We start from the raw sequence: 13508 nt of genomic DNA, 5'->3' as shown, positions 1-13508 counted from the left end.
TCTTCCCCGCTTTTTCAAGAGTTTTTTTTAGACCATTTCGGATTGCCAAGTTTTAGGACCATAGCATCATGGATGAAACCAGGAAGGACGAAACAGCATGGGGCATTGAAATTCCTTTTTTACCTACTCTAATGCTAAATTTATAGTTGCAATCACACCCGAGTATAGATGGACAAAATCCATTTCAGGTGGCCGAAATACAAATTTGTAATAAAAAAGAAAACTGTATGATATCTATTTCTGAAAAATAACCAAACATTTTTGGAATTGATACCATGGAACGTATAAGATACATCCATATTTAACGTTTTCGGTACACTGACAGTACTGAAATTTGAATAAAACCGTAATGTGGAACTAAAATCGACGAATATTTGGCAAAATATGAACTAAGGAAATTAAAGATTAACATGGATTCCCTTGGATTCGTATAAGGGAGAATAAACCAGCTGTACCAGAAGGTGACCATTAAATCACAAGGCATATGCGCATGGACCTTGGAATGGAATATTTCGAAATGAAGAAAATAGCAGCCATTGAACTAGCTTATTGTTTCCACCAAAATGAAAACATCGTAGTTTGGGAAGCAGGTGTGTTACTGTCAAGAAAAGGATAGTTCACTATAGGAAAATCAATGAGAGTCGTGTTCATAAACCAGATCTGAGCATTTTTCTTCTTTGAACAAATGTTGTTTTTTCAAGAACTTAAATTTTCTCTCTTTTATTTTGAATCCATACATGTACATAGATGTGTACTGAACTACAAAACGTTTCTTTATATATTTACATTTGCTCAGCATCCTTTCATTGTAAGGCATTGCGAAGGCAAATGTTGTTATAAGACTATTGTAATGTCATCAATCTTTATTGTGACGTCATCAAACTCAGTTTTGTCAACACTTGATTTGCGGTTCAAAAACCTTTCGAAATAACTAAATAAAGCATAATGACTCTATACAGATATAAATATGAATAATGAACATTTAGCAAATATTGTGATGATCTTATAACACACATTTCTATTGCTGATAAACTTTCATAAAGTATAGTTTATTGACTTCGTCAGATTAATTTACATATAGCACCATTGATTTGATTTTGTTCACATAACTACTGTCATTCTTCAGCATGACACAAAACTTTTAGATATAATAGTTCCTGAAATATTTCCATTTATTTACCGTATAATTCATAATACCCGTCACATACCATTATACCCGAAATGTAGCTGGACACAGTTGTATTATATACGTAGTAAATGTCTCATTCAGTTAACAATATAAATAAAGATAATCATATGTCAATAGCGAACTTAAGATAAATAAATAGAAAACAACATATATCCTAAAAGATATTGTATAACACAACAATCTAAATATAATTAGAAAACGTATCTTCATCTAGAACTAGCATTTATCATATACTTATTCCTAAATATTATCTGTTTGTATTGCTAAGGATGAGTCAACCTTCACTTGCGCTACCCTTTATTACAAGCGCATTCGGAATACCTCTGCTTGACCCCTTTATCAGTTGACGAGATTACTTTATCGCATCCACCTCATCATACCCGTCCGGAATACCTTTATTGCACACATATGATAAGTGAATTGTCATATGGCTTTTCCATACCATACCGTAACAGCCGTCGACCAGTGTCAACCCTGCAGGTAGGGCATAAGAATTGTACCTGCTGCCCCCAATTGCATGATCGTAAGAGGCGACTAAATTTGGGACCTTATCTCTTCTCTCCTTTCTAAATAACTTTCTTCTTCCTAATGTCTCCCTTGACAATNTATACGGTGTATGATACGGTGTACGACACGGTGTATGATACGATGTATGATACGGTGTACGATACGGTGTACGAAACGGTGTACGATACGGTGTACGACACGGTGTACGATACGGTGTACGACACGGTGTACGACACGGTGTACGATACGGTCTATGATACGGTGTACGATACGGTGTACGATACGGGGTATGATACGGTGTACGATACGATGTAGGATACGGTGTATGACACGGTGTACGATACGGTGTATGATACGGTGTATGACACGGTGTATGATACGGTGTATGACACGGGGGTATGATACGGTGTATGGCACGGTGTACGATACGGTGTACGATACGGTGTACGATACGGTGTATGATACGGTGTACGATACGATGTAGGATACGGTGTATGACACGGTGTACGATACGGTGTATGATACGATACGATGTATGATACGGTGTATGATACGATACGATGTATGATACGGTGTAGAAAACGGTGTACGATACGGTGTATGATACGGTGTATGATACGGTGTACGATACGGTGTATGGTACGGTGTACGATACGGTGTACGATACGGTGTATGATACGAGTGTATGATACGGTGTATGACACGGTGTATGATACGGTGTATGACACGGTGTATGATACGGTGTAGGAAACGGTGTACGATACGGTGTACGATACGGTATATGATACGGTGTATGACACGGTGTATGATACGGTGTATGACACGGTGTATGATACGGTGTATGATACGGGGGTATGATACGGTGTAGGAAACGGTGTACGATACGGTGTATGATACGGTGTATGATACGGGGGTATGATACGATGTATGACACGGTGTATGACACGGTGTATGATACGGTGTATGACACGGTGTACGATACGGTGTATGATACGGTGTATGACACGGTGTACGATACGGTGTATGATACGGTGTATGACACGGTGTAGGATACGGTGTAGGAAACGGTGTACGATACGGTGTATGATACGGTGTACGATACGGTGTACGATACGGTGTATGATACGGTGTACGATACGGTGTATGATACTGTAATAGCCGTACTATGTCCTTATTTTTATAACAACTTTCATAACTTATTCTCAATTATAATGATATAGTAGCCGAGTCATAGTTGTAGAATGATTATCTGATCCCATTCAGCATTGCAATGTGATGTCTGATTATCGTTATTCTATCCCCATTCAGATTCAATATATATCGATGACCATATCATCATTCATAGTCAGTATATTCTGATAAGCTTCCGTTACCATTAATAAGAGTCAATATATATAAGTTGTCTTGTCCTTACTGAGAGTCTGTATATATATATATTGACTAGCTTATCCTCACTCAAAGAACATGCACTTATTACCCTATCCTTACTTAGAGTCTGTATACATTGACTACCCTATCCTTACTTAGAGTCTGTATACATTGACTACCCTATCCTCATTAAAAGTTAGTATACTGATTACCCCTTCCACATTTAGAGGTATTTAATAAAAAAAAAATACGTTTAAGTTACGTTTGTTCAGAGTGAGTATATATTGATTGTCCCGTCCTTAAACTTTGTATTTTTATATAAATTAATCGGCCTATCATGCGGTTGACATGTCCTCATATAGAAGGAATATACAAGTATACCCCTTCATAAAATGTATTGCATGTACATATATCAGAGCAGTGTTCCATTTCACCAATGATAACAACCAGGTATATACTAGGTATACCACACAACTAGAAGTTTAAATATTGATTCGTATTACAAATGTGCTATTCAGTCTTTCGAGAGTCACCATGAACTAGTTTGTAGAATGCAGATTGTGGGTTTATGAGAAGGTTTTCCGGAGAGTCCAATTCGGCCACCTGACCTTGATCCATCACCAACACTCGGTCACTGTCCATTATGGTGTTGATACGATGGGCAATGGTCAGCACCGTACTGTTCACAAACTCCTGTCGTATTGTCTCCTGTATCAACATGTCTGTCTCCAGATCCACACTAGCCGTAGCTTCGTCAATACACAGCACCTAGATTGAGAAAAGGACATTGTATTATGTTTCCTGCAATTTATACATTTATCAAGTAAATCTATAGTGAACAGAGATGGAGTCAATACGCATTGATGGTTGTTATCTACCAATGTATCATGAATTGCCTACACATCACATTGAAAAGTTACTCACCTTTGCCTTTGTGAGAAGCGCCCTCGCTAGGCACACGAGTTGTTTCTGACCCACAGAGAAACATCGTCCTCTCTCAGTCACCTCTCCCTCTAGCCCCCCTAGTCTGTCGACAGTCAAACGGAGATGACATTTGTCCAGAACACCCCACAGTTCCTTGTCACTGTAGCATGAAGTGGGGTCCAGATTCTCCCTGACGGTACCACTAAAGAGGAATGGGTCCTGGGGAATCACAGCCAGGTGTCGCCTGAAAATGTATACATAATTATCTCTGAATTGTGGTAAGACTGTTCTATAGAATAGTAACGGTTACCTGTGGTCGTGTTTCTATAGGTTATAAACAATTTGACGTTTTTGACAATGGCAGAATTTTTGTAGTGTTCCCCGATTGCACGTGAAAACGGTATGAGGTCACATGCAGGACCACCTGGGTTTTCTGCGTGTACTTACCTCAACAGTTAAACACCTAGCTGCGGGCTTCAATCAGGACCAACATAAATGAAAACTAAAATTGATACATTAAGTGTATTTATTTCGCCAATCACCTGACGTCTTTGAGATCCAGTGGTTGTATGTTCACTCCATCAATGGTTATGTCTCCAGAGCTGATCTCCACAGTACGGAACAGTGTCTGGAAGAGGCTTGATTTTCCGGCCCCAGTCCTCCCAACAATTCCCACTTTTTCTGCGTGACGTGTGCTGAACGTGAGGCCTTTGAGGACGTTAGGTAAACCATCCCGGTACCTCATGTGGACATCACTGTAGCTGATCACACCTGTAGCTGGCCAGGCCGGGGAAGGCTGTAACAAACAATTAGGGTAAACGTGAAATATCTTGATGGCTATAATTTCTAAATTTGATTTAAACATTATTTATTGATATAAATATATAATTCAGCTTACTTCACTCACCTCTAAGCCTTCCCATCTCTCGCTGGGCGTGTCATCTATATACTGCTGCACTCTCTCAACGCTAACCATTTCTTTTTCCATCTCCGTCACAGAATTGACGATTCGGTTCAGATGAAGTGATAGGGTAAGCGTGTAAGATATGGCAAGTCCAGCGACTCCTGTGATATTGATATCAATATTTCATATTCAAATTAACATGATACTTTTACCAATAAACAATTATTTTAACGTGAGATCCCAAAGGAATCTTGACGCCTACTTTATGACGTCAGCTTATGTCATAATAAAATACTTTACTGGAAAGGAGTGTAGGATTTGCCCTACCATATTGCTTCATAATGATGTTAACAATTCATATATTAAATTTGACCTTGACCTTTTATCTAACGCCCTTGATTTTAAATCAATGAGGCACCTGACACAATATAAACAATCGTTTGGACCTTTCGCGATGTGACCTTTATTTTCTATTATAGATTACTTACCATATGCTACCGTTCAATGTTCATATTGCTTCACAATGCTTATCGTTGAGGGGACATGTAAGTTGACGTTAATGACCTTGACGTTTCATATTGACTTTGTACCAAAGTTGCACAACTAAAGGTAAAGGGAAGTCTGTGTACACAGTTTTTGAGCTATCTTTCCGGCTCTCCTTTGTCAAAAAGCATTAATAAAAAGCGTTGATAAAATCTGACCTGAAAGCCAATATGACAGCCATATTGCTTTTCATATATAAAAGAAAGTGTTGACACCAAGAAAACCTGTGCAAAATGGTGAAAAAGAGCTGTTCAGTACTTCCGGAGAAATTTCAAAAAAATGGACGATGGGTCATTTGAAAAATTTATTACCTGAATATGGTTGGGCTGAAATATATGCAGCTTGGAAGCGCAAATATATACGGATATTTTACCTGGTTCGATACGAAAGATGTTGTGTTGTATCACAGCCAACAGAGCTATTCCCGTCACAATGACAGTTCCAATAGCCTGTGTCCGGAACAAGAACCAAAGTCCGATATTATGGGATGTATAGTGAGCTCTTAACCAGTTGTTCACGCGGTCAACGTGTTGGTCTTTAAATCTACAAGCATAAGGTGAACTGCCTATGAGAATGTTTTATATCATTTTACCGCATTCCTTATCAAACTCATTTCCTGCAAACAATTCTGAATTCCCAAAGAACTAGAAATATCCAAACAAATAATAAAGTGAAATGTTTGATAGTTATGGTTTGAATTACAAAGAATGATTTATGTCACTTAAGGGAATCGACTTAAGTTTTATTGAGTAAATATTATACGGTCTATCGATCAGAAGTTTTGTTATAAGGGTTAGAAAACCGTAATTCATGGTCATTTCGATAAATTAAAAGTATAACCCTCCGGTGATTAGGAATACCAATTCTTCTCCTCGGTAAAAGGCGTTGGCTAACATTTTAAATGTGTCTTTTACATTTTCTCTTACCTTATAAACAAATACTTATTTCAATGACAGCAAAATACCCTCTCTTTTGGTTAAGTGTATATGACCACTTACATGGGAAATGTCTATGACATGCCAAAAAAAGCTGACAAGTCTATTCAGCTACGCTCTTAGTCGAAGCGTAGTATTTAGTTATTTCAAATGTACCGATTGGCGATCAGATAGACAAATACGAATCTGAATCGAGATGAGGGGCTGTTATACTGTCATATATTTACAACCGGGTTTTCAACAAAACTCGGCCAAATTGACTTTCGATTAAAACGTCATTTCGAACATTTATAACAACTTCTAATATAAATACGCTAATAGCGTAGTCGTATGTATGGGTTTTATTACCATCTCGTTCACATTCTACACATTACTGTACTCATGTTTACAGGTATTTGTCTAATGAAGGTGTCAGGGTGCATATTGTACTAGTCAGCGAAACGTTACACATAAACATTTGATAAGTTATGTATATGAACCTGTTTACAGTATATGTTTACCAATATAAAGAAAGTTTTGAAAAAATGAAGTCAATGCCGAGTTCATAATGCCATGAAACACCCACATACCACGAAGCTGAACAATACGTAAACTAAGACCAGTCAGAGGCCTTTGCAACACTGTTCTCGCCCTCGCCCCCTATAAATCTTACTGACCCTCTATGGTTCTGTAGAGGGTCAGTAACTGACTATATAACTAATAATGTCGAATTGAACAATGAAATTCTGAATGAATATCAAGGCATGTTCATCAATGCACGTGTCAAGATTGTTTATTATGTAATATGACTAATAACAATGTTCAAAATGAGAAATGGAGTGAAAACATAAAGTCCCTTATATTTCGTTTTGTGGACTTCATTAAACAATATTTATATTTTAGTTTCCGTGGGTACTGTTACTGACATCTTATAATTACGCCTAGTGCAAGTTTTGAAACTGGCCTTTCTGTCTGTCGGAATGCCCGGATGGTAACTACTCCCGCAACAGTCTCTGAGAAGTGGGAGAAGATCGGTGAATAGTTAAGACTTGCTATTCGTCTAACTTCCCTAGACGTGTGGCGATATCTATCCTGGAAAAAATGAAATAAAAAGATAAATCAATCAGTCTTACTATATACTAGTTACCAGCCAAGTTAAATGGTATTTAATTCCTCCAATTATATATCAATAAATGTATTTAATAACAACAAGTTACCCATAAATGTAGAAAAGATAGCGTTGATACTAAATGGTTCATTACTGAACGAATAGTATGAGTAAGTGTCGTATAACAGGCTGTATTTTACCTTCATTCTGATAACCACGCAACGTACCTGTATGCGATAATAGAAGAAGGCTACTGGTAGCAGGAGAAGAATAAACCAAGGCATGCCGTAACAAGCGATGAGTACACTTCCAGCTATATTGAACGATTTAGCTATGCTCATATTGATGGTGCTGCTGATGGTGTCGTCGATGGTATCCATGTCAGATGAGAATCTGTTTAGAATCCGGCCTACAGGAGTTACATCATAGAAGGACATAGGCGCCTACAATCAACCAATACATTAACTTAATCACAACTCCCTCGGCCAATAAGAAGACGCTGTGATGGCATCTTCATGGGGAAATATTAAACGCAATTGATCTATCGAATATCATAATGACAGTGTCATTTTTTAGCGTGTCTGCCATAAACACCATAAATGGTCTACCTTGAGTATAGTTTTGAGTAGGTTGGTGTGCATAGTCTTAGCCACACTCATCCCACCATAGACGAAGAGAAGTTCCCTGGTCACCGCGGATAAAGAATAAACACTGGCTAGGCAAACGAAGACTATCATGTAATATGCAAGACTGGGTTGGCCGAGTGTTACAGTGCCAGTTGTATCATAACCTTGATCGAAGCTGAAATGGAGAAGATAGAATTTAGAAATAGAAATAAAGTGGAATAATCCAATGATTCGGTCATTCAGAAGAAAAAATGGTTATCAAATCATCTCAAAAGTATCGTACCTGTTGGGAGTAGACATGTTGTCATAGAAACAGAGGTGCCCGGTAACGGTAGTGCTTGTATTGTTAATACTAGTGCTGTTCACCCAGTGAGCAAGCCACCAGTTTTGCATCTTCTGAAATGCTGAAATAGGAACAAAATATAAAAATGATGATTTATGTTTTACAAACTTCTGACACAGACGCAGTCGAAATGATTAAACTTAAATTTCTGCTTAAAATCTACAATTTTTCTTCTGTGAAATGTTTATTATCACTTTAAAAAACATGCGACCCCGCTTCCACTTTAATGGAAATAAATAAAGTAGATCGCATCATCTAACCACTTGTTTAAAGTCATACCTTATCTTAAAGAGTATAATATGAGAAAATTCATTACCAAAGATGATGTGTTCACATGCTCTTACCTTTGTTGTGATTGGTCAAGGTTACACATTTTACACAATGTTTGGCAGAATTTATTAGCTTGATAGAATGCGCAACAAATGTATGTAATATCTTCCAACCCCGTAAGAATATTTCCAAATTATGGAAGTGCTATTTCTAAAACACATGTTTCCACCAAATAAAAAGACATTTAAGCTACCCCTACTGTTTTTCGGAAATTCGAAAATCATCATATTTTCACCATTTTTGCTGTTTGGTATAAAATCTTCTAAAAAAAAAGTCTGTTTTGCTTCATATGCTTTTTATAAAACTAAACATCTTAAATTAGCACAGCTAAAATCAACTTGGTACTGTTAAAATGGTGATAAAATAACACATTTGATTCTTTTTTTTCTTCTAAATTTTAGCATTTCATAGAGTGAAACAAACACGGTTTTTGGCTCATTAAAAATGGCTGCCAAATTGATAATTTTTGAAAGCTTTTATTAAAAATTTCCAAAAAGCGGTTTGTAAGTTTAAATGTTTTTTCGACAAATATTTAAAATGCACGTTTACTTTCAAAATTGTTCATATATTGATTAATTTCTTGCAAATTTGTAGCACTAGATAAATCGAGATTTTAACTTGATTTAAAACTCAGAAGAGTATATCCTGATGACGGAAAAAGCCAATATTATAATTCCCACTTCACTAAGTGACAGGGAGTAATCAGTTTTATAAACGAAATCGCATTATCATACTTCTTTCTTTTTCTATTATAATGACCTGGATACCCATACTGATTAGGAAAGAGCAAATCGTACCTTGCATGAAGAAAAAACACAGGAGAATGACTGGGGGAACCCATTTATCAAGCGCTGCCAGATATGTCTTGTACACTCGTAACTTAACACCACCAGTCGCCTTGGCCTCCTCTTTCATCTTACCATCCTTGTCATTATTTTCAGTGTAACCTATTTCTGCGGCATTTTTGTCGGATGGTTTGTGCTCAGCAAATATAATGCCATCTAGAATGTCAGCTGGGATACCTGTTTAAATTACACAGTAAATGTTCACGAATTATTGCAACTTTATTCTGTTATATATATATATTTATGAATTATCTTAAATCGTCTATCAGAATTTCATACGCATGTAAAGGTATCCTATATAAAATTGATTTAAATGTACCTGTCTCTGTAATAGAAGACCTCAGAAGGTTTAAAATATATCTTAGGAAGTATAACTTATATCTCATGAACGCTAAAAGATATCTTTAAGAAATCTTGTATTGAAAATTAAGGTATAAACGATATCTTGATCACTATTGTATAAAACTTAATATTTTATATAAATTTGTATTAAGATATCTCATCAATAACGTGAATTTGCGGTTAGTTGGAAAGTTGGCTTGCAATAGATACTTCAAATATATGTTATCGAAAATGTCAATGCCAGAACTACATTTCAAAAGATGAAAGCGTATTTAAGTCCTACCCATTTTGCTGATTACTCCGTCATTCATGACAATGACCAGGTCTGCTTCCCCAAGAAATTTTGTGTGATGTGTGCAGAGTATTCGCGTCTTTGTCCTGAGTAATCCCATAATACATTTGTCATAGAGATGTTGTGCCACGTGGGCATCAACTGCAGCTAAGGGATCGTCAAGTAGATACACATCTTTATCCTAGGGACAGAATGGAACATAAACATATATTTAGATTTCAAAGAAATTTTAATATTGCACTGCAATTTGGTATGTCATATATCATTAGCAAAATTATAGTTGACGGAAGACATTTTCCTTCAATTCTTTTTATGAGGATAGAACTTCAATGTGTGAATGTGTTAGGTTCATTTTTCAAAATACAAGGTGTATATGTTGGTGGATTTCCTTAAGTACCCGAGGTTTGCCGTAACCTTGATAAACTCAGTTTAGTAGTGGCAAAGTTCTTACAAATTGGAAGTCATATAATGTAGGGGTTTACGCACTTCCCCTTCTCTTTCAAAAGTAGTTTAGACCAATTCGGATTTTGGCTATGAGTCATAAAAGTACGAATCAGTGCAATTAATTTTTGGCATACTGTTAATAGTACTGAGTTTTAAAGGTACAGTTCCATGTGTGTGACTTACATTTCATCTTTCAATATATCAACATCATATATGTTTACCTTATATAATGCTCTAGCGAGAGCGAGTCTGGCCTTTTGACCTCCGCTCAATGTTACTCCTCTCTCGCCAACCTCTGTTCTGTCCCCAGCTGGTAGTATCTAAAGGAAAAAACAAGGCATTTTATTTTTGTATTAAGTTTATAACTATTTAAATGCATCAGATATCGTGGAAGCTTAATTCCATAATGTTCCGAACCACAAATAAATTTACGGTATGTTACATCGCGTTTCATACACACATCTATGTCTTGTTTTAGTGATGCTGCATCCAGAACCTCAGCGTATTTCTTGGCGTTGAACGGACTGCCAAAGGTAATGTTATCACGGACGGTTGCCTGTTGTATCCAAGGTTCCTGATCCGCAAGAGCAAATCCGTTTTTGATGTTTGACACAGAAATATTGCCGTCTTTCCGAGCCATTTCTGCCATTATAGCGTTTAAGAAGGAACTTTTTCCAGAGCCAACCTTGCCGATCACTCCAATGAACTTGCCCTTTGCAGAAAATAGATTATTTATCATGCCAGTTTCAAGATATATTTTGTCACAGACGAAATGTAACAAATTGATTGTTTTACATAAACCAAGCATTGATTGAATCAACAAATTGAATATTAAATGATCACCTTTGTGATGTCAACAGTAATGTCTCGTAAAGTTAAGGTTCCTGATTTCGTCGTTGTCTTAACTGATCTGTGTAATTGTCCAAACTCATTCTCTTTCGTTTCACTGCTTTTGAGATTTTCTCCTTCCCATGTAAATGTTCCTGCACTTACAGATATCACAGTGTCGGGTTTCTTTGATTCTGTAACCAAACAATTTATATGCAACTGTATTTGAATATGAACCTTTTGCTCCCTTTTTTGTAGTTTGAAATGTAGGTTAATTTATATTTAGAAACTTGTTAAATGAGATGTCAGTAGTTAAGGTTTCGTTTATTATACACTAAATTATTTACATACAAGACAAAAAGTCAATAAAAAGTTGTGTATACCTTGTTTTTGTTCGTAATATCTGTTGAGGTCAATATCTTCCAAAGCCATAAATTTCTCAATCCTTTTAAGAGAAATAAGTGCTTCCATTATTACACTGATAGACCAAGGAATATCATTGAGGGATCCGAGGAGTTTGAGAAACAGTGCCAGGCATGCAAACATCTGTAATATAGTTTTTATGTACATAGTAAAATAATAAAATAATTAATGTTCGTTACATTGACATTGCAATGCGAAATGTGAACAGGGATAGATGGATCATGTACTGTTACTAGAAAATTTATCTTATACGTATTTCAAATTCAAATTCATTTTTTTTCAAACCATTAAGAACGCGATTAACGGCCAAATTACCTTTGCAGTGGTAAGCGTATTTCCCATCACAGTGTATATGCTGAAGGTAAGTACAGTCATTAGGGCAGGGGTCACGACCCACACGTATACTGAAAAGGCTGCAGTTATTTTTTTCTCTCTAGTGGTATATAATTCAGCATCACGAAGTTTGTCTATTACTTTCCGGAAGTGGTCTTCCCATGTGTTAAGTTTAATGGTCTTTATTCCTCCCAATACCTCGTTTATCATCTATAAAAAGACAACAAAGACGACAACACTCGTTAAGTAAACTAAATTACTATTCTGTAAACGCACATATTTAAGCGGTATTCTGATTTTAGCGTCTTTTTGCTCTTTAAACATTGGGCTTATTAATAGTAGCGCTATTTAAAGTTTCTTTATATAGTTATCTATTGCAAATATGAGAGTGCGCCAATTCATCAATGCGCTTATCTGTTAATACGCTAAAAAATGCGTCCGCTAAAGTAAATATGTAATATTACAGTGTTCCCCTCAGATACAAGACTTAAAATGTTTATTTATTTATTTACTTTTTTCATTTTTATTGATAACAAGGACATTAATATACTCAAAGACCTTTATATCAATTACAACAACAATGATAGGAAATGACAATACTATCTCTATACAGATGTATTTGACGTTATTGTACATACCTTTGTTCTTTTGTCTTTCTGTTTCATATGTATCTTGACGAGGGCTATCTGTTTCGTTGATATGAATTTGTTTATTGGGACAATTACCATGGCGACTACCATTCCTCCCACAAAGGCAATTCCTACCAGTTGATACAGGATATACACACATATAAGGAATTCAATTGGAAGACTCCATAGAGTGTGGAAACGGTAAATTGACCTCAAAAGTCGATTTGTGTCAGTCCCAAGAAAATTGACAATTTCGCCAGTGCTGAACTTTGACAGAGAGACAGTATTTATCCGCAATGCTTTCTGATAAATTGTCGTCATGATAGAAATTCTCGCTTTAAAAATGACACGAGTGCGAACAAATTGAAATCTACACTCCAGAAGAGATTTTCCAAAACTCGACAAAAACAATAAAAATGCATAGCGATATCCTATGTGAGCTGGCTCATCTTGATTTTCGAAAAAAGAAATCAACATTTTCAGTGATATTGGTCCAGTAAAGTCAATAACTTGTGCAAAAAACTCCAACAAGCCACATTTAAGCAAAAAGTCCCGCCCGTAAGCTTTGTTTAGCCCCTGCAGTAAGGTAGTTTTTTTATTGTTCGACTTTGTCGCT

The 13508-nt window shown here is 36.3% G+C and overlaps 1 protein-coding gene across 2 annotated transcripts; it reads right to left on the bottom strand.

Annotated features, from left to right (window-relative positions):
* Window positions 1-1996: 1996 nt before the first annotated feature.
* On the bottom strand, window positions 1997-13284 carry LOC110446599 (multidrug resistance-associated protein 7-like). 2 transcript variants are annotated; one of them, XM_021491817.1, is made up of 16 exons: window positions 12902-13284; window positions 12246-12473; window positions 11891-12053; window positions 11140-11701; window positions 10901-10999; window positions 10227-10416; window positions 9554-9778; window positions 8367-8487; window positions 8066-8258; window positions 7685-7900; window positions 7314-7441; window positions 5809-5978; window positions 4887-5053; window positions 4531-4784; window positions 3989-4232; window positions 1997-3832 (listed from the first exon to the last, which is right to left on the bottom strand). In XM_021491817.1, exons 4-16 carry the CDS (start codon window positions 11485-11487, stop codon window positions 3575-3577), a joined length of 2613 nt encoding a protein of 870 aa, XP_021347492.1. In that variant the 5' UTR covers window positions 11488-11701; window positions 11891-12053; window positions 12246-12473; window positions 12902-13284; the 3' UTR covers window positions 1997-3574. The 2 variants fall into 2 exon arrangements, with proteins under 2 accessions (XP_021347492.1, XP_021347493.1); XM_021491818.1 differs by having other exon boundaries at window positions 4896-5053.
* Window positions 13285-13508: the final 224 nt, after the last annotated feature.

Source organism: Mizuhopecten yessoensis, unplaced genomic scaffold (genome assembly GCF_002113885.1).
Source record: "Mizuhopecten yessoensis strain PY_sf001 unplaced genomic scaffold, ASM211388v2 scaffold2871, whole genome shotgun sequence".
In the NCBI taxonomy this organism is placed as follows: domain Eukaryota; kingdom Metazoa; phylum Mollusca; class Bivalvia; order Pectinida; family Pectinidae; genus Mizuhopecten; species Mizuhopecten yessoensis.
This window is presented reverse-complemented; position numbering and strand designations above follow the sequence as displayed.